We start from the raw sequence: 24,255 nt of genomic DNA on the forward strand, positions 1-24,255 counted from the left end.
TATCAGATCCTAGTACTTTTGCTTGATCTTTATCCAGGTTCTTTGAAAGCCGAAATTCTGAAATTCCGAAATTCCGAAATTCTCATATTCCCATATTCTGATATTCCGAGATTCTGAAATTCTGAGATTCTGAAATTCTGAGATTCTGAGGTTCTGAAATTCTGAGATTCTGAGATTCTGAGATTCTGAGATTTTGAGATTCTGAGATTCTGAGATTCTGAGGTTCTGAGATTCTGAAATTCTGAAATTCTGAAATTCTGAGATTCTGAAATTCACAGATTTTCAGATTCACAGATTTCTAAATTTCCTCTTATTTATTTCAGATTCTCCTACTTCTATTTTTTCCAAAAAAATCCAAAAAATCCCAATAATGTGCTTTTTTCCAGACCGATGAAGTCTCTTCTTGTCTCGCTTCTACTGGTTTATGTTGTTCATCTTGGTGAGTCTTCCAAAAGTCAATGAAAAAAAAATTTCTGTGGCGCATAGCTCAAAAAAAAATTCGCTGGAATTTTGGAAAATGGATTTCAGACTTTGACCCAATTTCCTCGTGGGATAATTATCACGAATTGGCATATATTTTCAAAGGGTTTAGATAAATGGATTACTGTATTAGGATCTAAAAATTACACACAACTTTTAGTTATGCGTTCCCTTAGCCAGGAAGTATAGTTCCCTTCCAAAACTGTACTGTCCACTCTCCTAATAAGCGTCTTCGCCTTTCCCTTACGCCATATAATTGCTCATCCTCTGAACCCTACCATCTCCTCGAGACTAGCCATTATCCCTCATTCTATTCAGCCCAATCGCAGCACGCATGTGTCGACCGACACATCCACTGTGTCTTTTGGTCGCAAGCCGGAGAATGTGAGGTGAATCCAAGATTCATGAAGAGACAATGTATGAAGGCGTGTGGGGTGAGTCTCAGGATTTCAGATTATAAAAAAAGTGAGGAAATTTTAGACATGTCCAAGAAGCAATGCTACTCTTCATGCGGAGCCAGCCATGATGTCAAAGTCAAGATCGTTTGATGAAGTTCCAGATGATGTCAGTCAGAGAGCATTTTTGCCAAATAGAGGGATTCCAGAAGGTTGTCATTCGGTGATGACTGTTGAAGGTCAGTTCGGGGAATCGTTCATTCAAAGTTTGCGATCGCTTAGCTCAGCCGATAGTGGCGCTGCATTTCTAATAGTTTGCTCAAAAGTTCAGCTCCCCAAGAGAAAGTTTCGAACGGCCAACGGCCAAGCAATTTAATCCCAACAATAACATCCCGTTCTCTCTAAAACCACTCTAATTTTCCAGCCGAAACTCGCCAAATCTTCTCCAGTGGTCAACTCACCGCCCGCTTCCGTCAACAAATGTGTGCTGAGCAACAAATTGCTCCAGATTGCTCCATCAATAATTGCTTCCACAAAAAGTATCGATCCATGGACGGAACATGCAATAATCTTCAGAACCCAATTAAAGGAGCCGCGTTCACGGCATTCAGTCGACTCATGCCAGCTGCTTATGATGATGGTTTTAATACTCTTGTTTGTGAGTTTAGCTTATTTTTGAAAGTGGAAATACTTCTTTCGAAATACTTTCTGAAATTATTCTCAACACAGTGAAAGTATTTTTTTTCGAAACAATTTCAAGATCAAAAAGTCAAATGATTCCTCATAATCCAATTTCATTTTTTGTTGCAGCTGCCTCACAGCGGAATCGTCCAAACCCTCGGGAAGTGTCAGTCTTCTTGTTGTCATCTGAAAGGTCATTGCCTGGACATGTTAATTCTCTTGTCATGCTTTTTGGTCAGGTACGTTTTCTGCATTGTTTGGAAAGAAGAAATTGAAATGTAAGAAATTAAATTGAAATTTAGAGAAGAAGCAAATTTGAAATGTCGGTTAGATAGGAAGGAATTGAAAATTGAAATGTTGGTTAGAATGGGAAAAGGACAAAAACCCAAACATATTTATGGGGTACAGAATCTAAACAAGCAGAAGAAAGTTTGGGATTACAGAGTCCTCTACGTCTGGAATCTTCTAGTTCTAATGTTTTAGAAATCTGAAATTTTCAGTTCGTCTCCCACGACATCACCTCAAATGCGGCTCAAAACTTCTGCGGATGTGGAAACTCTGGACCTATGTGTGCCTCCATTTTTGCTCCACCATCTGATAGATCGTAAGATTCTATTCCAGACTTCAAACAAATTTCCAGACATCAATTTTCAGCCGCCGATGCATTCCATTCACCCGCTCGTTCCCTGTCTGTGGAACTGGCCAATTCGGAAGAGTTCGTGAGCAACTGAACATGAACACTGCCGCGATTGATGCTAGTTTGGTCAGAGAATTTCGAAAACTGAAGATTTTGAAATATTCTGAAAATTTCAGATTTACGGATCCGAAGCTATCACTGCTCGCAGTTTGAGATTCGCGGCAATGCTCAGGACATCGGTGATTTTTATTTGGATTTCAAAGGCCAAAAAAATTTTTTCAGATGATCGGAGGTCGTATGTTCCCACCAAACACCAACGCTGGAAGTTTGACAGCCGGAGATGGGAGAGCTATTCTTTTTGTTGGGCTTGCTGCTCTTCATACGTCATTCCTCAGACTCCATAATAAGTAAGTTCATTGAATAACCTTACAATTAGCATATGGTACCCATGGTACCAGGGCATTATGGTTGCGATATGGTACCAGGAGCACCATAATCTCATGTTACTTTTTGTTTTCAGTGTTGCCGCCCGTCTCCAAAACATGAATCGCCACTGGAATGCGGACAGAATATTCCAAGAATCTCGAAAAATTGTCGGTGGAGTTGTCCAAGCGATCACCTATCAAGAATTCGTGCCAGAGTTGATTGGAGATGCCTCGAAGACTATTTTGGGAGCGTATACAGGGTAGGAAATGTTTTTGAAGTTTTGAGAATCATTTTTCATAGCCAACAGATTTTTCATAGTTCGTAAAGTATCGTAAACCCTGTAATAGAAGGGCCCCACACACTTTCAAGTTTGCTCAAATATAAAAGTGATGTATATATATTTACAGTAGTTCATTTCAGATATAATCCAAATGTGGACCTCGGAATTCTGAACGAGTTCGCTGCCGGAGCCTACCGTCTTCATGGAATGATTCAGGAGACGTATCCATTGGTGGATTCCCAATTCCGCGAGTTCAACAGATATCGATTCATTGATGGTGTCAATAATATCAATCATGTGCTGACGAATATTGATTCGATTTACAGGTGAGTTGAAGAGATACGGAACAAATGTCTGGTTTTTGGTGTAATTAAAATTTTAGAACAAAAGCTTTGTTATAAAACCTCGTTAGAAAACCTGCCAAAAAATTGCGTAAGTGCCGTAGAACCTGGTTTATAAGGATTCCTACTCTATCAACTTTGACATAATTTCCTGTGATAGATATCAAAAAGTAATCAACTGACGAATTTTTTATCATAGCATCAAAAATATTTTGTCAGTTGACAATTTTTTTGATATCTTTTACAGTAACCGAAATATATTGGGACAAAGTTGAGAGGGTATAATTTCAAGAACAACAAAATATTGACAGTTTTCTACATGTAACTTTTTCAAAAAAAAAAGTATCCAAGAATAGTATGCTTTTGATTATTGAATAAATTTCCGTAAAAATCGTTAATTTTGAAATATTTGCGAAAATGCTCTTATTCTGTATGAAAACATCAGATACTGTACTCAGAAAGCAAAGATACCGTATTTCCTCTAATAGAAGCCCATCAACTTTGAGCACAATTGTCTCAAATCCTGTTGAAGATATCAAAAATTTGTAAACTGATCAAACACTGGTGATATTATGATAAACGTTTTAACAGTTGACAAAATTTTGTTATCTTGAATAGGAATCCAGAAAATTGAGCTCACAGTTTACGGTTTGAGTGGGCTTCTATCAGAGGAACTACGGTACTTGACCTGGATTATTAGGATTCAAAATTTACTTGTTTCCTGATGAACTCACTTTTCAAAAATGTCCCGATCCCTTTTTTTTAAATTTATATTTTCAGAGGAATGATGAAAGTGCCCGTCCGTAGTCCTCAAAGATTGACAACTTCAGTGACAGAACGTCTTTTTGGTGGAAGTGTCGACATGGCAGCAGTTAACATTCAACGTGGCAGAGACCATGGGTTGAGGTAAAGCGACCAAATATAGCAAAATTATCAGGGCAAAGTACAGGAAATGGTGTCATTTTTAGAGGGGTACGGTAGTTTGTTGCGGTCAGGAGCTCTTGTGATTGGTGGAGGTGGGCGGGAGGAAATTTCGAGAGTTTTGAGAGTTGTATACAAAAGTGTGAATTCAAAGTTTGGAAAGGGAAAACTAAAAAGAGGCTCCAAAAACTAAAAATACCTGTTTTGAAATTTAAAAATTGCAAACATCTTATCAATATTTGAACAGCCAGTCCAAACTAAACAAAAAATTTAAAAATTAGTTTCAAAACTGAAAATGTTGAAATGATGTTATTCCTCATGAAATTGAACAATGAGTAATGAAAATTTCGAGAACCAATTTCAGCAAACAAAACTTAAAATTTGAACTTTCAGGTCCTACAACGAGTACCGCAGATTCTGCAATCTTCGTCCGATCACCAGCTTTGATGATGTAAGCTTTAAAAAAACTTTGAGCTCGATTATCTCGATTCCTAGAAGAGATATCAAAAATCTACCAACAGATAAAACATTGGTGATAATATGATAAACAGCTTAACCGTTGACAAACTTGTGATATCTTTTGAAGGACCCGAGATAATTGAGTTCAAAGTGAACGCATAGAATGATCATTTACGGTACGCTTCGTTAGGAAAACTTAAAATTTGGAAACCCTACGTGACAAAACTCTTCCATTTTCTAGTGGCCAGAAGTGCCCGACCAGAATGTCCGTCAACGAATCGCTCAACTCTACCGTACTCCTGACGACGTGGATTTCTATGTTGGCGGAATTCTCGAACAACCAGCCGCAGGAAGTGTCGTCGGAGCCACGTTCGCCTGTGTCATCGGAAAACAATTCGAACGTCTTCGCGATGGAGACAGATTCTATTTTGAGAATCCAGGAGTATTCACATCTTCTCAATTGGCTGAACTGAAGAGGACCACACTTTCGTGGGTGTTATGTCAGACAGGGGATAAGTGAGTTTTTTGGGTTTGGGATCAGTCGAAAAAATCAAAAATGTAGAATCAGATGGAGGCATCATGTATGTATCATGTATCATGTATCATGTATGTAAAAAAATGTATGTATGTATGTATGTATGTATGTATATATGTATGTATCCAAAAAAAAGGAAGGTTTTAAAAACTTCATTTAAAAAGACTTAAAGTTTGAAGAAGCTGAAAAAGGTCAAGCCTGTATTCTTTGTTTCTGAAGCTCAGAAATTCAGAAATTCAAAAAAATTTAAATTTTGCGTCATTTTTTTGTGTGCCCCAGTAGAAGGAAAAGCGAGGTCTAAACCTATTATATGAAACTAAAAACCGAAAAGTCTGAAAAAAAATTTCAGTCAAAAAAAAGCTGAATCTTTCACAAGTCAAAGCAAAAATTTCCCTGATTTTTTTTTCTCAAAATATTTTCAAAATTAGGCTTATAAGCTTGTTAAATATACAATACAATACAAATAGGCTTGTTAGGTTTGTAAGACTTATCATAAACTTGTATGCCTAGTACAGCCTTTCAGACTTATTATAGGCTTGTAGGCTTATTTTTTGACTTGTATGCTTTTTATAGTCTTTTAGGCTTTTTATAGGCTTGTAGGCTTTTTATAGACGTGTAGGCTTGTTATAGACTTGTTAGGAAACACCTAAATATTCTAAAATCAAATATGTGGGTTAACTAAAATTGAAAAATTTGCCGTGAGAATAAAAAAACTTACCCAAAAAATTCATTAAAAAGTAAGCATTTTTAAATAACAAAATTTATCATCTTTCAGCATGCTCCGAGTCGGCCGTCGTGCATTCGACATCGAAGATGGCTCTCGTGCCGTTCCATGCTCCTCAATCAATGGATTGAACCTCGAAGCATGGAGAGAATAGATTACCCTTTATTTTTTCTCCACTAATCCCAAAAAACTTCTTCTCCCCCCCAAAAAATGTGCCAAATTTCCTGATTCGCTTCTTCACCAAACCCCAACCCCGAGTGCCATTTTTAATAATAAACCGTCATTTCAACACCTTCATCCTTATCGTTCTTCCTTTACAGGAAACTAATGATTGACACTGTTCAATCACTTGCTAAGTCTTATTTAGGAATTGTCGAAATAATTGAGTCATATGAAAGTTCTGAGAGTCTTTGGGGGAAATCATGAAAAGTCGAAAAGTGTTAATCCATTGAAAATTGGAAATGTGTCAAAAGGTTTTGCCGTAATGCTTTATGATTCTTGAAACCCTGATAAGGAGCGGAAGTTTTGACGTGAGTCGGAAGGTTGTAAAATGTTGGAAACTGGCAGGAAAGTACAGAAATGGACATGGAATACGATTTTGGAAGAAAAGGTACTAACGAAAGTTTTAATGTCAAATTTTCAGTTTAAAATATTTGGGTAGAGCCAGTAAAGAAGACAATTTTTAGGTTATAAATTTGAAAATTCAACACTTTGGAGTTTGCTAGCACGACTAAAAAGCCATATAAAATTAGAGAAAACAAAAAAAGGAAACTACAAAAAACAAACTGCCTCAACCAATTTTATGCAGTACTTGGCTAACAGGAACCTATATAAAATCGTAAGACAATTTTAAAAGTTACAAAAATGTAACTGACTTAACCATATTTTATACCGTACTTGGTAAACAGGAACCTAACAAGCTTATGTTTCGAAAAATGCCATTTGTGTCATTAGATGAAATGTTACTACTGTCCAAATAAGTATAACAAGGTTTACATAACATTTTGGTGAACTTTTTCGGTCAAATAGAACGAACATGCTGACGTATAGATCTACAGGTTTTTAGAAAGAGCAATTTGAAAGTTTTTTGTTCAAAACATGGGGTTGGAGTGCCTGGAGGCGGCTGGAACTTGAAAAATGAGAAACTGGCAATGGGAAAAGGGAATATAGAGAAAATATAAATCTTGGGTAGCTTCTGATAAATGACAAAAAATTTTCAGATTTATTACAAATTGGACGAAAGGTTTAAACTTGATTTTTTGTAGTTTGAGTAACAAATTTCCGGCACAAAATCAGAATTGTTCCCATTTTTCCGATTTCAAAATATGGCTGTTTTTGTTAATTTGAAAAAATAAAACTAATGATACAGTCCGGACCAATAATGATATACAAAAATGTGTTTTTCAGTTGATTTTTGGCCATTTCGACCATTTTCAGGAGTCTAGAGCTCGGGTGTCAAGTTTCCGATAACTTTGAAAGTTTTGAAGGATGTAAAACCGACATAGGTTAAAATCTTTGCATTCACAGAATATTTTGAAAATTCCTAGTTTTTCAGCTATTTGCCGAAAATACCCTTTTGACATTGTCAGTACAAAAATTGGAAAAAATGGGGGTCTTTCAGCAAATAGATGAAAAACTAGCTGCTCTTGTGATTGAACTCCAGACTCCTGAAAATGGTCAAAATCAGTTGAAAAACATATATTTTTGGTACTGTATCCACTACGCCGATATCAACCGAAAAATGTTGGATTTTTGATTGATAATTTCTGGCAGGTTGAAGATGCAGTCTTTATTTTTTAGGAATCTAAAATGAACCTTTAAAAAATGAGCTAGAAATGCATGTATGTTCAATGACCTATGAACCCCCTCTCTCTCTGAAATTATGAACATTCGATCGGAAATTTTTTTGCAGATTCCGATCATCCAAATCGCACCATCTCTTTTGATTCAAAATTGCACAATCTTCTCCCTTCCTCATTCTTATTCTTTTCCCTCCCACGTGTGTCCAGGAAAACATACGATTTTCCAATAGGATTCAATAAGGCTCAATTGGACTTTGGCTCTTCATCCCGCCCATTCCTCATCCCTCCTCTATTTCTCTGAATTCTCTCCAAGTTCTCCATACTCTCTAGTTCAAACTGTCGATCTTGCACATGATTTCACTTTGTTCTTTGATTGACATCTGCAAATCTGTATATATACACAACTGATGCCAACGAGAGGCATCAGTCATTCTTTCCTGTTTCTTCATTTTATCATTTTATTAACAGTATTTTTTAAAAATAATTCTTTTTTTTTCAGAGAAATGTCTCTTATTGGTAAGATCGCCTTGGTCGTTGTGGTCATCCTGGCCATCCAGTACGCGGAAGCTTCCGTCCATCACCGTCACCACAAGAATGGAGATCGCTATGATGATCGTATCATTCTCAGATCCGGGGTGAGTAGTTTTTTTTAAAGTTTCTAGGGTTCTGGGACCCAGGGAAACATTCCATAAAAATCCCTCACTTTTTTCTAGGATTCTTGTTTTGAGATTTGAGATTCTGTAGGTTTCTTCAGATCTGTCTAATATCTAGGCTCGGAAAAAATGAACCAATAGTGTTGAAAAATGAACTCATCGGTTTTGAAAATCAATTTCTAGGGTTAAAAAATGAACCTGTAGGGTTGGAAAATAATCCCCAAGAGTTAAAAAAAATCTAGGGTTAAACCCTCTCGAGCCTTGGATCCCGAGATTTTCGGGATCTTTAGCATCTTCCTGATTTTTAGAGATATTGCCTTGGATCACTTAGATCCATTGATCTAATGGGTTTCAGATCCCCAAAACTCCGACAAAAACTGAATATTCCCAAATTCCAACATCTCATTTTTCCAGGAGAACGCTCCAAACTACCACCTCCATGGACATATCACCTGCAACGGAAACGGTGTCCGCTATGCCCGTCCATACCTCCACTCGCCACTCTTCCCAAAACTCATCATCAACTTGTACGCCACCGGTGCCGACGGAGAATACCGCTTGTCGACCGGAACCATTTACGACTTGAGAGGAAGCTTGGAGTTGATGGTTCGTCACACCTGCAGAATCGAGGGATTGCCACCAAGCTCCAACTGCGCCGTGCCATACTACACCACCAACATCCCAATCGACATTTCCAGTGGCAAGATCATGATGGAGGTTGGTTTTGTAGATTTAAAGTTTTATTTTTGAGACGTTGAAACTTTACTCAGCAATAGGAAATCTGAAATTCTATGATTCTCCGAGTTCTAGATTTCACAGTTTTTTGATTCCGACATTTTGATATTCTCAAAGCAAGTCTTTGAATTTCAAAAATATATGAACTTTTGAATTTTCATGCTCTCAATCCTTGAATCTAAAGTTTTTCTTTTATAAATTCTTTCCATTTTCAGAAGGAAATCGAGCTCTTCGATATGAAGCAGTACTCCACCGCCGACTGCCTGTACTAACTCAATTTCTTTATTTTCTATTTTTTAATAAATTGTCAATTTCAGTTAAAAATATCCCTCTGGCACGTCTTCTTCTTCCCGAATCGTCTTCTCTTTCTTAAAAAAAATTGATGATGATGATATCGTTTAGAAATGCACAACACGCCATCAGTATATCAGTTTTTCTATTTTTGAGCATTTTTTCTATCAGAGTCGAATAAAATTGTTTTCAGTCGAAATCCTTGTTTTCGAGTTTCTGAAAGTTTAAATTTTGATGAAAATTGAACTTTATATATCATAGGATACGAAATAATTATAGAACACAAAATTTTCTGAGCAAATTGGTGGATACGAAATGAGAGAAAGAGACATGAGTTTTCATTTTTTCTACTTTATCTCAAAATCGTAAAATTAAGATATTTAGAATTTTAAAACTTTGAAATTTTGAAACTGAAAATTTAAAAAAAAAGCTCAAAAAACCTCTCTTTTCCCTTGTGTTTTGAACACCTTGGTTTTTGATTTTCAGACCAAAATCGTATACTTCTGACTTTCTTTTTTTTCGCTGAAACACTATTTTGTAGCAGAGAGCAACACATTCTTTCTTTCCTTTTTTGCTTCTTTTTCTTCCCTAATCACTGCTGACAACCTTTTCTTAATTAGACAAGAAATGTGTGCTCTTTTCTCTTCTTGGTCTTTTCTTTTTGTCAGATTACGTCTTCCTCTTCATCCTCTTTTTTTATTTTTTCTTCTGATTCTGAATTTCTGAAGAATTGTAGGAATCATCGTTTGTTAGTTTTCAATTCATGGAATTTCCAAGAAACAAACTTCAAAAACAGCCGAATTACTTTATTAAAAGTTAATCTAAAACCCATAATTTTTCTCTTTTTTATACTTAAAATTTTTTTTAAGTGAATTAATTTTTTTTCAAAGTAAGAAATTTGAAAAGTATGAGATTTCCAAAAAAAAAATAGATTTTGGTAATTCCTGATGTTAGTAATTCAATAATCACAGATGATTCGCGAACCATCCGTTTCGGACGCTCAGCGTTGGCGCACGATTGAAATAGGAACCGCATACGGAACGGGTCCGTTCGCATTTTACCTGTGATTTTAGGATTGCAGGATTTCAGGGTCTCATTAACCTCAGAATCCCAGAATCTCATAATCTCAGAATTTCAGAATCTCAGAATCTCAGAACCTCAAAATCTCAAAATATCAGAATCTCATAGATTGAAGATCTCAGAATCGCAGAATCGCAGAATCTCAGAATCTCAGAATCTCAGAGCCCCAGAACCCCAGAATCCTCTCAGAATCTTGGAATTTTGGAATCACAGAATCTCAGAATCTCGGAGTATCAAGAATCTCACATTCAGAATCTCCGAATATCAGAATCTCGAAAATCCAGAATCTCCGAATCTCAGAATCTCAGAATCCTAGAATCTTAGAATCTCAGAATCTTACAATTAGAATCTCAAATTTTATCCGAAAACTTTTCGCAACCCACGCAAAGTGTTGTTCAAAACATAAATATCAAAAAATGATGTGAAAAAAGAGTAAATTAGGTGAAAAAAATGTGGGTTTGAAATCCTGAAAAGAGTCAAGCAGGTGTAATTTTTGAATGTAATAAAAACTTTGAAAAGAAGAGAAAATGAAACATTTTCTAAAAATACAAATTTTTTAAATTGTATTTTTGTACTCTATTTTTAATAGTTTTAACAACAAAAAAATTGAGGAAAACTACCGAAGAGTTCTGGTTCTGGTTAAGATCAAATTTTGATATTTCTGTTTCCGATCTAGTCCAAGCTGAATTTATAGGTTTATGTTTTCTTTAAAATTCAATATTTTAAAAAAAATTTGGTCCAGACAATAAAAAATATGCAAAAATTCCTAGCAGGTTGTCTGGAACGAAATGACGCAAATCCGTACGTATGTACCATGTTTTTTGACTTGGCGTTTTTTTTCTAATTCACCTGCTAAAAAATTACGTTATTCATTCACGGAACCTTTTTCCTGAAAAAAAGTCATTAGAAATTCTCAAGATGTTTCTGAGAATTTCAATTTGGGTGGGTGTTTTTTGAATAGGATTTTGAGATTCTGAGATTCTGAGTTTTGGATTCAAGCTCAAAAATTTTTTTTAATTCAAAATTCTGAAAATTCCTAAATTATAGAATTTCAATTATGATTAAATTCTTAGATTAAGATTTTTGAACTTCTTGAACTATTAAGCTTTTGAAATCTGGTATTTCTGGACTTTCGAAAATTTGAATATTTCGTATTCTGAAGTTCTGGAGTTTGGGAAGTTCTCAGAATCAGTACTTCTGGGATTTTGAAGAAATAACACAGGTGATTCGCGAACAATCCGTCTCGGACGCTTAGCGTTCGCGCGCGGTTGAAATAGGAACCGCATACGGACCGCACGCGACCCGTTTTCAGAAAACCACAATGCATTTTTCCGTATTGCTCCGTATTCTGTTCGTTTGCGAACTCCGTATCCGATCCGATTGCGAATGATGAACAAACAGATCCGTTGGCGAACTTAACATTTTGACTGATTCGCGAACGTATTCGTTTGTTAGTCATTCGCAATCGGATCGGATACGGAGTTCGCGAACGGACAGCGTCCGTAACGGGTCCGTTCGCATTTTACCTGTGAAACCAAACTTCCAACGAAAAAAAACCAACTAATTCCTAAGATCTGGAAATTTTTCTATGACGAAAGCAAAGTTTTTCGAAGATTCGAAACCTGCTTTTTGATAATAAACATAAATATAGGTGAGCCTCCTCAAACTAGTCGTTTGAGCAATTTTCTTTTTTTTTTCTATTTTCATCCTCCTAAATTCCCAAGCTAAAGATTTTTATTACGAATTCGTTTTTCTCATAAATATGGTACGTTTTTTCTTAGAAGTCTCTTTTTCGAACTCCAGAATTTTCTCGAATTTTCCAGATGCGCGTTTTGGCTTTTATTCGGATCGAAGAAAGGGAAACTCGAATTTGTGGATTACCGATTCATAATAAACCACTCGCAATCATTCTGGCTCTTTTGCAGCTTTCAATTTCAGTTGCTTCTTTTTTACAGGTTTTAAAGAAATATTTTTGAAAAATATTTTCATAAAAGTTTTCAGCACGTCTACTCATTTTACAAGCACAAGAAAATATTTGAATGTCATTCGGATATACCCAACAATTCGAGCTTGGAGGTGAGATTTTTTTTCTGGTTCGAAATATCAGAAACCTTCGGAAATAGCAAATATTGTGACTCAAATGTTTTGAAACTCTGAAAACTCGATATCTTAAAATTTACACTTCTTTTTAGTATTACCGTAAACCCTGTATTAGAAGGGCCCCTTTAATAGAAGGGCCCTTCGAAGGTCCCTTGGAAAAATAGAAGAGCCGTCCCTTCTGATACAGGTTTTACATAATTCTGAAAATTTATATTTTTGGAAATTGGAATCTGAAACTCTGCAACTCCGAATATCTGACAACGAGGTTCCGATTTTGAAGTTCTTTCATTTACAGACCCATTTCTTGGCGCACGACATAATAATTTTCGACTTTGGCCTAATGCATCGAGTACTTGGTACTAATGAGTGTGTGGCCAACTACTTGGACGGAGGATATATGCGATTTGCATGGACCATCGAGCAGTCCACTGCTCTTTTTATTTCTCTTGTTGCTCTAATGTTCTTCAAAAAACCATTATGGTTGTATTGGCCGGGTAAGTCTCAAGAAAAAATGTGATTTTTTCTGAAAAGTACCGTAAACATTCTAATAGGACGCCACCCTGAATTTCAACATTCAAGAAAATTTTCTCGGTTCCTGTATGAGATATCAAAGAGTGATCAACTGATAAAATATTGGCGATATTATGATAAAAATTTTATCAGTTGTCAACTTTTTGATATCTTTCGCAAGGATTGAGACAATTGAGCTTAAAGTGCTTACGGTATGTCTGAAGAAGAATATCGTTTTACAAACATAAATTGTCCAACAAAGCGCATTACCAACCCTTCATTTTTCAAATTTTCCAGGTCTATTAATGCAATCCTCCTACACACTGGGTCTTTCTGTTCTAACAATGGCAACTGCTCCGAAAATTCTAGAAGCTCTCGGAGGAGTAATCGATTTCGAACTAGCCCTAATATTTTCTGTCTACTCCATGGGATTTGCGATGAATTGGTTGTTCACATTTGTTCTTTGGCATTATTATTGGCATCGAGAACGGAAGTTATTAGCCGAGAGAGGCATTTTTCCACCGCCCGAGTTTGTATGATAATTGGTTCCTTTTTTTAATGAATTTAGGTACTTTTTATGTTCATTAATCGGACATTCATTGGTATATTTCGGTATGGGTATGATAATAAAAATTGCAATTAGTAACTTTGTTTTTTCTTCAAAATATTGATATCTACAAGTTTGTGAAGCTTCAGGCACTTCTGAATTCTTGAAATCAAAGCATGCGACTTCCACTACGTAGTACGACGTAGTACAGTAGCTACAGTATCAGAAGAAAAATAATCGGTAGAAAAAGAAATATATTTTCCCGTGGAAACCTCAATAAGAACGGGCGAAAATCTCTCGATTCAAATAGAACGAGAAAAAATCAGTACTGAATTTGAAACGTTCAAGTTCAGGAAGTCTACGAAGTCTGCCATCTCTACGAAGTCTGCGATGTCTACGGTGTATACGATGTCTACGATGTCCACGACGTCTTCAAAGTCTCCAGTCCCCAACATCTACAAAGTGGCTGCAGTTGAGGTTAGTTTCATGATTTATCAAGGGTGGATTTTTTGGACACTGCTTTTTTTTCTGAAAACTCGAAAAAAAACGATAAAAGAAGAAAAAGTTAGTATCAAGTTTTCAACGTTCATGTTTCAGAAGTCTACAAGGTCTACGAGGTCTACGATGTCCACAGTACCCGGTCTCAAAAGTTTTCAATATAAAAATTTGCTGAGATTAAGGTAAGTTTTCAGTTTTCGAGAATTTTGCAAACATTTTGGAGGTTTTCAATATTAAAATTCTAATCATTTTTTGGATCGTTCATAAGACCCAAGTAATCAACTTACAAAAAACTTTCAAAATCAAATTTAAAAGAAAAAAACACAAAATTTTTTCGTTCATGTTCCAGAAGTCAACAAAGTACGATGTCTACGACGTCTTCAACTTCCCATACTCGAAAGTTTTCATTATAAATGGGATGAAGTTAAGGTTAGTTTTCAGTTTTGGAAATTCAAAAAAAATTTGGGGGGGGGGGGGGGGGGGGGGGGATTTTAAAAAATTAAAAAACACTTGATAAAATTCTGAAAATCCTAAAGTCCGGATGGTTTTTTAACGACTTTCAAAAACTATTAAAAATTGCTAAAATTTTTAAAAACTTTATTTTATGAAAATTTATTTTCAAAACTATATAAAAAATTATTTTGAAAATTTTTCAGTGGGACATTACAAGGACATCACAAAGGTCAAACGATACAAGGATGGATTTGAGAACTTCGTGAACTTTATTTTTTGTTTTTTTTTCTTTTTTGTTGCGCTTTTCTTCACCTCGGCTTCATCAGTTTTTCTCATCGGTTTCCCGTTCAGCGTTGTTGTTTCAGTTATTACAGTTTCCGAGTGTTTCCGAGATTTTCTCAGAGATTTTCCGAGTTCTCCGAAGTTCCAAGATTCCGAGTTACACGTCTGCTGAATTTTTCTTCAGAAATCTCGGAAGGATTTGAAATGATGGTCTGAAACTCTGATATTGGGTCTTCACAGCATTCAAAGCAGAGAACCTGCATGAACCTGCATAAAACTTGAAGGTCCTGGAAATCATTCTGAATAAAACTTTTGAAATTGTATATTTTTTCTTATTGTTCAGGACCATTTCCAATTTTTCAAAATTTCAGATTTTCGAAAAAAAATTCTGGTTTTCTTTTTTCGAGTTGTCAAGTTTGGATTTTGTTTTCTCGGTTTTCCTTTTTTCCCAAGGTATAAATACTTGTCTAAAATCATAAAATGTTATTTTTTATATTTTTTTGATTTTTCAGTTTTTAGGATCATAATTTCTAGAATTTGGCTCTTCTACCTGAAAAGAATTTCAAGATTTTTCCGAGATAATTTAAACAAACTAGGATTTTTTTCAACAAAAAAATGCAACAAAATATTTCCATGGAAACGTTTTTCCTGCTCGTATGTTGCGAAAGAACGAGCTCCCCATTTCCCTCTCCACCCTCTCCAATTTCCACACTCTCTCCCTTCGGTGCCCCTTCTTTTCGCCTCGTTTCACCTGTCAAAACTCGAAGACGTGCATTTTCTTTTTCATACTTTTTACTTCATCTACATTCAATTTGTCACTGCCCACCCTTTCGGTCAACTTGTCATTGCTACTTCACCTTGACAACCCTAGAAACATACATGTTGCCCCCACCAAAAAGGCAACCCCCTTTTCCGAAGACGCCGCCCTCATTACGAGCAACGTCTTCAAGGTATCGGGTGCATAGTGCTCCGCCGACTTCTGAAGGCAGAATACCTTCACGTCTACCTCCAATTGTGAAGAATAGGAGTCAGGAGAGGAATTTATACATGGATAAGCCATCTACTCCGGATCGTGAGTTTATTTGATTAGTAATAATACCAAAATGTCTCAATTATGTACTAAATCATCTGAAATAATGAACGGTTTGAAAATGTACCAATTTTTTGTACCAGTTAAAAATGTCTCCTAAAAATTCTTCTTTAAGATACCGTCACTCCACGATATGTACATACCATCTCAAATGAAATGACCCCCCCCCCCCTCTCAGTTTTCAACTTCAATTCTCGGTTAATGTGGAATATATCAAAAAGTAGTTAACTAACAAAATGTTTTTGAGACTATGATAAACATTTTTGACGGTTTTTTGACATTTGTAACAGCAAATGAGATATATGGGTTCAAAGTTGATGACGGTCTGTTGCATTACGGTAATTGAGATGTTGTAGAGTGTTCGAGAATCTCTAAAACACCCTGACCGTCAACGGTGAGCCAATTTATCTCGGTTCCTGTAAAAGATATCAAAAAGTGATCAACTGATAATTTTTTTTTTGAAATTATGATGAAAATTTTATCAGTTGGCAGCCTTTTGATATCTTTAACATAAAAGGAGATACTCAAAGTTGACGGCTTGTTGGCATTCCAATAGAATGTTTACGGTAACTGAGATTTTTAGAATTTACGACCCTAGTTTTTTCGGTCTAACATCCCAAAATTTCAGCGGATCAAGTCCGGCGAGTTCTGGAACAACGGATTGCTCAGGCTCTATCCGGACCATCATCCCAACTGAAACAGCAAATGAGCAGTGATGAGAAGCCTACGACGTCTTTTGCCGGGAGAAAGAGATCATGTATGTTTTTTTCACCTGCTCTTCTGAAAATTCAGAATTTCAGAAAAATAAAATCTTACCAGTCTATTCAAAATTTACCCAGTGCACGCCTTTTCAAATACTTTGTAACCAACTATCATCTCTGGTTTCAAACTACTGAAAAAGCGGGCACCGGGGTACTGTTTTTTGATTTTTTTAGAATAAAAAAGAAAATATAGTCGTCAGAATACGGTCAGGTTTTATATATTTATACTTTTGGGGATGAATCATCGAACCTTCAAAAGAGCAATTGAAAAAAGAAGAGAAAAGAAGAGAGGGGGGCTCACCACAATACGAATGTATAGAAAGTGAATGTTTCAATTTGGGGGAAGGGGGGAACAGGGAAAAAGAAAAGAAAAGGAAAAGGGCGTAGATATGTATGTGTCATCTTGTATACTTTTTTCAATTTATTTTCGTTTTTTACAGTGATACGATCCGCTGCTATCGGCTCGGAAGAAATGCATCTGGTACCGATTGACGATGAGGAATTGGCAATGCTACGAAGTATAAATCGATCGAATTACTCGAAATCGGGAAGTCGGGAAGGAGGTTGTTCTAGAATGGAGAGTTCATTTACTTCGGATGCGTTGTATAAACATGAATATGAGGATAAATCATCGGACGAGGAGATTGATTTGACAGTGGGAGAGCAGTTGAGGTCTAGGAGGAAGTTGAGCATGATTCGACAGGAGGAGCAGGTAGGAATTTGGTCCAAGTACTATTACGTTTGGAAAATTTGAGTCTTTAAAAAACAAAATCAATACTTCAACCTTCTCGAATCTTATGTTTTGAACTAATCTCTTATTCTACTTGTATCTACCGTAAGCACTCTACTAGAATGATCCCCCTAACTTTCCACTTGGAGCCATTTTATCTCGGTTTTTATGAACAATAGCAAAAAGTGATCCACTGATAAAATATTTTTGATGTTATGATAAACATTTTGTCAGTTGTTAACTCTCTGATATCTTACACAGAAAATGAGATATGTTAATGATTTGGGGGACATTCTATAGGATTGCTTATGGTAAATATCAACTTTAAAAAACCAATTCCATAGGTATTTTTAAGAATTATGGTTTTTCTACATCTCTTATAAGAACAAAGCTAAATTTGACCAAAGTACAAGGATGTGCTCGAAAAATTTTGTATTTTCGAAAACTGCAAAACTTCCGAAAATTGGAAAAGTTTCGGAGTGAATTTAAACAAAATTTGGTTTAACCGGAAATATTATGAAATTTAGATAGGACTAAAACATGTTCATGTGCAATAAAAACGGATTTCCTCAGTTTTTCCCATGTTTTTCCATCTTTCTCTATCGGGTTGACTGGCAACCGCCCGAAGCCATGGTGATCTTTAGTGGAAAAATTTTCCCCCAACTATTTTGAATATCAAATTACACTTGAAAGCTAGGAGAAACAAAGAAAAATGGCAAAAACATTTGAAGATTCTGAAAATATACAATTCTAAAATGTCTCCAAATTTCAGAGGCTTTGAATGTCTTCTGAACCTTAGAAAAATCATCTTCTCTTGAATTTTTAGGTCACCATGTTTCGAAATTACAAATTTCCGCTTTCAGGAAGAACTCAACGGCTCCATAGATGCGATGAGCATTGGCAGTCGGCGAGAATCCGGAATTCGGAATCAGTAAGCTTCATAGTTCACAAACTAACCAAAACTTCCAATTTCCAGAGAGGACCGTCTAACCGGAATGCGTCACGAAAAAATGCGCTCCTCAACGAAATCCGGTGATATGGGAGACGATCAAATCAGTGGTCTGGTGTATGATAAGGAGTTCGACTGTTATTATAATCCAAATACTGATCGGTACTATCGATTGAAATCTCAGTCAAAGTCTGGAGAAGGTCTTCTGTTGCAAGAGGAAGTTTAATGATAAACTGATATATGTGATATTTATCTTGAGTCAAAATTTTTTAAAAAAGATTAGAATTGATTAGAACTCGGATGCCAAAAATAAACTGTGATATTTTTCTGTGTCATGTTTGGATCTTTTTTTAGTAAACAGGCGGTTTGCCGCGCAGCCAACAGTTGGCTGGTGCGCCTTTGGCGCGATTTGACCTTTTTGTTACGTTTTGTTTTATGTTCAAATCCCCGAAGGGCGCATAAAATTCTAGTCCACAAATTAAGATTCTGAAAATCAATATGTCTTTATCTTGTCCCCGTCTTCATATGTATTTTGACTTTATCATAGATCCCCGGAAGACTGGTTTCTTCTGTTGCGTAGTCGTCGTCGTCACTTGCGTAACACACTGTTTGCCATATTTATTTGTTGCCTTTGTGAGATTGTCCATTTTTTGGCCGTTTTGCTGATAGGGACAGGACTTTTGATATTGATATGGATTCAAGACTTTGTGGAAGAAAGGCCGGTTAGGTGATGTTTCCATGATTCACTGATTATTTGATTTGTTTATGGCTTATGATTTGTATTATGGCTAAATTCAGGTACACAGTGCTAAATCCAAAAATGTCCGACAAAGAGGTCTAACTTCGAAGTTAAGATTCTTTTTGGTTTTAGCTATAACTGAAATTTAAACCTTCAAAATCGAGAAACCAAATATTTTGGCGAGATTTCGAAAAGTTTCAATAGCTTTGTGTAGACAACTGTCTCTAGAAAAATTCCAGAAAAAACTTCAAAACTCTGATAAACTATTTTGTTCCCTGATATCCATTTTCAAAAATTAAATCCCGTATTAGAAGGGTCTCCTTATTAGAAGGGCCCCTCTAATAGAGGAGTCCTCCAGAGGTACCTTGGAACAATTAAAGTGCCACCCCTTGTAATACAGGTTTTGGCAAGGTAACTTTTTTTTGAAAATTAGGACAACATGACCCCGGAAATGTTTTTCAGAGAACCGAAACTTTTAAAAATCCAATCATCATATCAGATACTTTGGCTATGTTGAAAAAGGGTTCAGATAAAAAGGGTTCAGATTTGTCTGTACATCATTATCTGGCATACTGTACATTTTGTACCTCCTCATCTTTGAAACCTTCACCAATGATCACTTCCACCCCACCAAAACTGAAAAACACTTGGATTACGTAATCCCATTTGTGATCTTCCTCTCTCCCCCCTCCCTCTCCAAAACGAACCATTTTGCCATTCAGATGCGCATCCCGAACCGACCTACAATCAGTGTAGACTCTTTTTTTTTTCGGAGACTGGCTTCTTCATTTTTCCCAACCATCGTAACATTCTAACATCCTCCCAAACAACCATAGACGGGGAGGGCCGAAAAACGTCATGATGATGTCTATTTGAAGAGCGAAAAGAAACAGTGTGTTCCTAGATTGAATACCAAGTCGGAGAGATGCCATTGATGATGGAAAGGATAAGCAACGAGAAAATTAAGGGAGAGAGAGAGAGGAAGAATTAGAAGGGTGGGTGTTACATGCTACAAAAAACACAAAGAAGGACTAATTTAGTGGGCCTGGTCAATTTGACGATTTCGATTCGATTTTTAGCCCCTTTTTGTCAGTTTATAAGGTTTTCATTTCTGAAACTTATTACTGTATTTAGTCATACATTGAATCTAGACAGCCCGAAGACTATTCTGATTAGGCTCACAATCAGCTTTTCAGTTTTACGCAATACCTTAAAAGCCATATACGTACCTTTTGAGCTCAAAAACCGTAATGTAATAGAAGACCCTGTAATAGAAGAGCTCTTAACTTTGAGCCAATTTATATTGGTTCCTGTGAAAGATAAAAAATGTGTCAACTAATAAAATGTTTATCATAATTTCTCAAGCATTTTATCAGTTTGCCAATTTGTATATCTTTCACAGGAACCGAGATAACCGAGCTTAAACTCAACAATGAGCGGGAGGCCCTTCTAATACAGGTTTAACAATATCTCATTCTATGTGAGAGGTATCAATTGATGGATTTTTGTAACTTTTATAAAAATTGAGATAATTAAGCTAGAAGAGTTATGGTATTAAGAAAACCATCTATGAATTTTTGAAAATCCGAAAATTTTTCTTTCTGGAATTCTTTTATGAAACTTGGCTGAAAAGAGAAATTCACTAAAATAAATTTTTTTAAGATAAAAAATTGCTCTATTAGAATATTTCGACCTGTTTCACACTTCTTTCAAAAATATATACCGTAAAAACTGTAACAGAACGACCCCCCCCCCTTAATCTTTTACATTGATCCAATTTACCTCGGTTCCTGTTGAAGGGAAAAGGTAGTTTTCAACTTATAAGTTGTTTATCATTATATCAGGAACATTTTATCAGTTGGCACATTTTTGATATCTTGCAAAGGAGCCGAGAAGAATTAGCTCAAACGTTAGCTATGGTTGAGCTCTAAGTTAGCCTAGGTAGACCCTTTTGACAAGCTGCAAACTTTCAGAAATGAAACCCAGAACAACCTCCTAGCACCTATCATATGACTCTAAAAAATCAAACTAGATCTATCAAGGTTTATCACCTCATTTCTCAGTGTGTTTTGATGTATCTTTCCATCTTGCCAACCTGTTCAAAAGGGTTGGATCATCAGCACGTATTGCGCAATGAAATTTTCGTACCTTTTCTTATTTCTCCTTCCCCAGGCTTCAAGGTCGTCTAGATATATCTCCAGGAAGCTGTCTTTTTTCCCTTGGAAAATGTTTATTTGTCTGGATCTAGAGCCATTGGAGAATCTGGTGAACTGGTTCATCGTCTAAGATAGCATTTATCATCTGGCAAACATTATTTGTATTTTCTTCTTCCTCTTCTTTGACATTCCTTACTAATCCAGTCGCTTTTGACTCTAAATATTTTTATTATTAATCTTGTTAGTCTACTGATGTTCTTCTTTTATTTTATTGGGTTCTGATTTTGTAATCCCTAACTTTTGAAAGTGAAGCAATTTTCTTTTTTGAAAGATATGATTTTTTCTGTACGTTTCGTTAATGACGTCCAATGATTATAGTTTTTATCATACCCATTTGCATTATCATCTAGTCTCTCTAGTATCCTCACTAATTGTTTTTGTTGTAACAACTTTTTCTATTCACACATCCCCTCATCCATATCTTTATATACAATCTGCGCCTAGGCAAATGTTGTTTGCCTCGTCGGATGGAAAACCAACTGCCAATTGAGTAGCTTGCATTTTGCCATCGATTTTCAACTTTTTTGCTTACTACGGTCACTAATAGGCTGATTACACTATTTTTCTATTGAATAAGTTATAAGCTCTGGTAGGAAATTCAGGACTTTTAAATCCTCTGATGAAGTCAACTTTGAGCTAATATATCTCGGCTCCAGTAAAATATATCAAAAAGTGGTTAACTGATAAAATGTTTGTTATAAAATCACGAGCATTTTTTCAGTTTACAGATTTGCAATGTCTCTTATAGAAATCGAGATAACTGAGCTTAAAGTGCAAGTTTCTTTCTTCTCATTTTTCCTAGCTTCTGCACCTATTCTGAGTACATTTATCTTCTCAAAAAAGTGCAAGTCTTTGTTTCCTCTCTTCACCTCGCCCTCACTCTTCCCTCATTCCATTCTTTTTAAATTAAGCCGGTTTTTTGTCCTTCTCCTCACCAAGTACCTCCATGAAACAAAATAAAACTCACTTCTTTTTTTATATGATAAGCTTGTCTCTTTTGTTTAGAAAAGATTGTCGATTTTTTTTCATGTTTTTGTATCATTTTTGCTGTAAATTTGTCCATTTGATCTAAAAATTTCAGATATTGTAATTCTAGCATAGCTCTCTGGAACTTTCAGATCAAACAAACAAGTACTAGGGCTCTCATTTTCAAAATTTAAAAAATGACAATTTCCAACTGAAAAGGTCTTCCATAATTTTTCTTCTTGGCTAGTGTACTGTACTCCCCAAAAGTTTTATCTTGCGGGTTTCCCTTTTTTGTCCCGGTTAGTGTCCGAGAGAAAAAGGAAAAGATCAAATCACTTGAGAAAATGAGGAGAATAAGAAAAATGGAATTAGCATTCGTTTATGTTTTAAAATGATTTTTTTATTTGTTTCATAACAGATTTCCGAGAAGATTTTTTGTTTTTTGGTGTTTCAAGATGGCAATCTCAGATTTTCATAATATATGCAAATTTATGACGAATAAATCTTGGAAGTGATCATATTTCTTTAAAAAAGGATTTTCAAACTTTCGATTTTTTCTAATATCAATGCCCAATTTTTTCCTAATACAAATAGTCCAGAATTCTGCTTTTGGATTTTGAAGTGGTGTCCCACATTCTTTTGTGGAAATAACCTTCTCGAAAAAATTTAAGAACCTTTTGGGATTTTCCAAAAACGAAAAAAAACTGGTCAGAATTGATTATTTGGGATCATGCAATACACTTTTTGATCTGAATTACTTTTCGGTTCATGTTTGAAATTCTTTGAATGTTTGAAATATAAATTGATTATTTTCGAAAAATTTGAAACCTAAAAGAACCGATTAATATTTTCGGAACTTTTAAAGAATCATATAACGGCATGTGTTAAAAAAGTTTTTTGTTGAATTTATTTTTCTCGAAGTTTCCAAAAAAACCCTTCTAGATATTTTTAAAATCTTTCTGGATTTCCACATTCTCCACCAGTATTTTTCTTTAAATTTCAGAGCTTTTCAAAAATCTGTCCCTGATTTTCTAAACTTCTTGTGTCTTCTTCCTCTCTTTTTTCCTCCTTCTCTCTCATTCAATTCTTCAAAAATCGCACAAAAAAGAGTATAGTCTCGATTCCAAGTATTCCAGGATCCGTCCACTTGACAGAGGAACACTGCGAGAAAGAAACACTTTCATAAGATTTCTTAAGATCATACTACAAAAAAACCATTGAGATGTTAAACAAATCTTTTTATACAAGTTTATTTATGTTTCTTTCATTAATTAGCGCATTGTCACTAGGGAAAAACTTTTGATCGTTTTGATCTTTTGTTTTTGTTACTTTCATTATTCTGGTTTCTAATTAACATCGTTTGTTGCCATCCAGTTTTTATTTTCATAGATCTTTACCGCTTTATCATTAATCATTTTGACTTTTCAAGGACACCAAACATCTTTTCTGTGGCAGATTTTTCCCTATTTATAACCAGGATTTCTAAAAGTATTTTAGTGTTTTTCCATGAGATACCGTATCCGCACAGTTATATTCGCAATATTTTTCTGTTTAAATGTACAGTACCAAACAAAACAATCCACTATTTAAACTTTTTGAGTGGAGAATAGTCAACTCTGAGGTCCTGGAAAAGAAGTCATTTTTTCACTGCTCTGAAAATTTCAGATTATGTATACTGAACAAAAATCGAGCTTCAATTTTGTAATTAACAATTTTTCCGCCAAATTTCATTCAATTGAATAAAAAAGTGACAATATTACTTGTGTTCCTTTGAAACCGCCTATTTCATTTAATTGGATTTGAACAAAAAAATTGTCAAATTCTGGACTACTTTTTCAAGACTTCAAAGTTGATGTTATGCTCCTAAAAAGTCAAATTTTCCTGTATAGTTCCATCTTGCAGTTTTAATTGCTCTACACATTTACACTTTTATCTTCTAAAAACTCTGTCAAACTTTCTAATTCCAGAGTAATC

General features: G+C 35.5%; 4 protein-coding genes across 4 annotated transcripts; all 4 read left to right on the plus strand.

The window, feature by feature from the left end:
• Nucleotides 1-390: 390 nt before the first annotated feature.
• On the plus strand, nt 391-6,033 carry CBG00649 (the record flags this gene model as incomplete). The annotated part of the gene is made up of 15 exons (XM_002630188.1): nt 391-439; nt 799-914; nt 961-1,114; nt 1,300-1,533; nt 1,686-1,795; nt 2,057-2,160; nt 2,211-2,319; nt 2,370-2,432; nt 2,476-2,600; nt 2,714-2,878; nt 3,040-3,225; nt 4,021-4,146; nt 4,555-4,612; nt 4,862-5,136; nt 5,931-6,033. 15 exons carry the CDS (start codon nt 391-393, stop codon nt 6,031-6,033), a joined length of 1,977 nt encoding a protein of 658 aa, XP_002630234.1.
• Nucleotides 6,034-8,184: 2,151 nt separating this feature from the next.
• On the plus strand, nt 8,185-9,341 carry Cbr-dod-23 (the record flags this gene model as incomplete). Its single annotated transcript, XM_002630187.1, has 3 exons — nt 8,185-8,316; nt 8,749-9,051; nt 9,285-9,341. The coding sequence occupies 3 exons, from the start codon at nt 8,185-8,187 to the stop codon at nt 9,339-9,341; spliced, it is 492 nt and encodes a 163-aa protein (XP_002630233.1).
• Nucleotides 9,342-12,202: 2,861 nt separating this feature from the next.
• CBG00647 lies at nt 12,203-13,589 on the plus strand (the record flags this gene model as incomplete). The annotated part of the gene is made up of 5 exons (XM_002630186.2): nt 12,203-12,205; nt 12,366-12,395; nt 12,442-12,516; nt 12,836-13,034; nt 13,348-13,589. 5 exons carry the CDS (start codon nt 12,203-12,205, stop codon nt 13,587-13,589), a joined length of 549 nt encoding a protein of 182 aa, XP_002630232.2.
• A 2,120-nt stretch (nt 13,590-15,709) lies between these two features.
• CBG00646 lies at nt 15,710-18,586 on the plus strand (the record flags this gene model as incomplete). The annotated part of the gene is made up of 5 exons (XM_002630185.1): nt 15,710-15,902; nt 16,549-16,677; nt 17,122-17,393; nt 18,275-18,342; nt 18,388-18,586. 5 exons carry the CDS (start codon nt 15,710-15,712, stop codon nt 18,584-18,586), a joined length of 861 nt encoding a protein of 286 aa, XP_002630231.1.
• Nucleotides 18,587-24,255: the final 5,669 nt, after the last annotated feature.

Source organism: Caenorhabditis briggsae (genome assembly GCF_000004555.2).
Source record: "Caenorhabditis briggsae complete genome, chrII, whole genome shotgun sequence".
NCBI lineage: Eukaryota > Metazoa > Nematoda > Chromadorea > Rhabditida > Rhabditidae > Caenorhabditis > Caenorhabditis briggsae.